This window comes from Sinocyclocheilus grahami, unplaced genomic scaffold, assembly GCF_001515645.1.
Source record: "Sinocyclocheilus grahami isolate Dianchi unplaced genomic scaffold, SAMN03320097.WGS_v1.1 scaffold220.1, whole genome shotgun sequence".
Classification (NCBI taxonomy): Eukaryota; Metazoa; Chordata; class Actinopteri; order Cypriniformes; family Cyprinidae; genus Sinocyclocheilus; species Sinocyclocheilus grahami.
Genome location: NW_015505399.1, coordinates 36,048 through 36,996, shown reverse-complemented (window position 1 = coordinate 36,996; position 949 = coordinate 36,048). Strand labels below are relative to the sequence as shown.

The 949-nt window shown below is 41.3% G+C and overlaps 1 protein-coding gene across 1 annotated transcript in view; it reads left to right on the top strand.

The window, feature by feature from the left end:
* The window catches only part of ehhadh (enoyl-CoA, hydratase/3-hydroxyacyl CoA dehydrogenase), a 9,731-nt gene that overhangs the window by 6,749 nt on the left and 2,033 nt on the right, over nucleotides 1-949 (top strand). Inside the window, exon 6 of the mRNA XM_016287258.1 lies at nucleotides 406-747. Coding sequence (XP_016142744.1) covers nucleotides 406-747 — 342 coding nt within the window. The remainder of the gene's footprint in view (nucleotides 1-405; nucleotides 748-949) is intronic.

The window sequence follows — 949 nt, the reverse complement described above, 5'->3', positions numbered from 1 at the left end:
ACCGTGATATATCGCATTACCGAATACCAGCACAAGTCTAGTGTGTACCAGACAGAATAGGACTCAAGTCAGGTCTAGTGTTGCTGTCTGCCACACTGTGCTGAGTGCCATCATTATACACTTTCAGACTTGATTCAACATATTTTATGAAGTGATATGGATTACCAAAAGGATTTTGGAATATTGGTAGATAAACCTGTTGACAGTTTCATTACTGTATGAAATTTAAGTACTGTATATTTTTGTTGTAATACTATGTATAGATCACTACAACTTTCCATCGTTAATCTGTAATCTGTAAGCCAATCGGGAACATGCAATAGTCAAAGGTTCAGTACTGTCCACTCAGCATTGACAGGTGTATCACATTATATTTTGACATCATATTTTGTGGATCTTTAACAGCCAAACCGTTGTCTTCTCGAAGAGTGAGCATGCTGACCACACCCTGCCCTCCAGATCTGGATGCCCTCTTAGAAGCGGTCACCATGCAGGTTAAAAGGAAGGCTCGGGGAGTGATGGCACCTTTGGCTTGTATTCAGGCGGTGCGGGCAGCCGCTACAATGCCTTACAGCAAGGGAATAAAGCGGGAGAGCGAACTGATGGCCACTCTTTTCAACTCTGGGCAGGCCCGGGCTCTTCAGTACTGTTTCTTTGCTCAGAGGACTGCTGGGAAATGGACTCTACCCAGTGGAGCGCAATGGAACAACAGCAAACCCAGAGAGATCCGGAGTGCAGCCATCATAGGTATCAAAAGAGAATGTCTTCATGTGCATGAACAAGACCTGGGTATGGTACCAGGATAATTATTATTGTTAACTAAAACTATTAAAACATTAATGTTAGTTTGAATAAAGCTGAAATAAAATATAAATATTAGATTAAAAACTTGGCCTAGGCAACTGACTGCAATAAATTGAAGCACTAAAATTACTAAATGAGGAAAGAC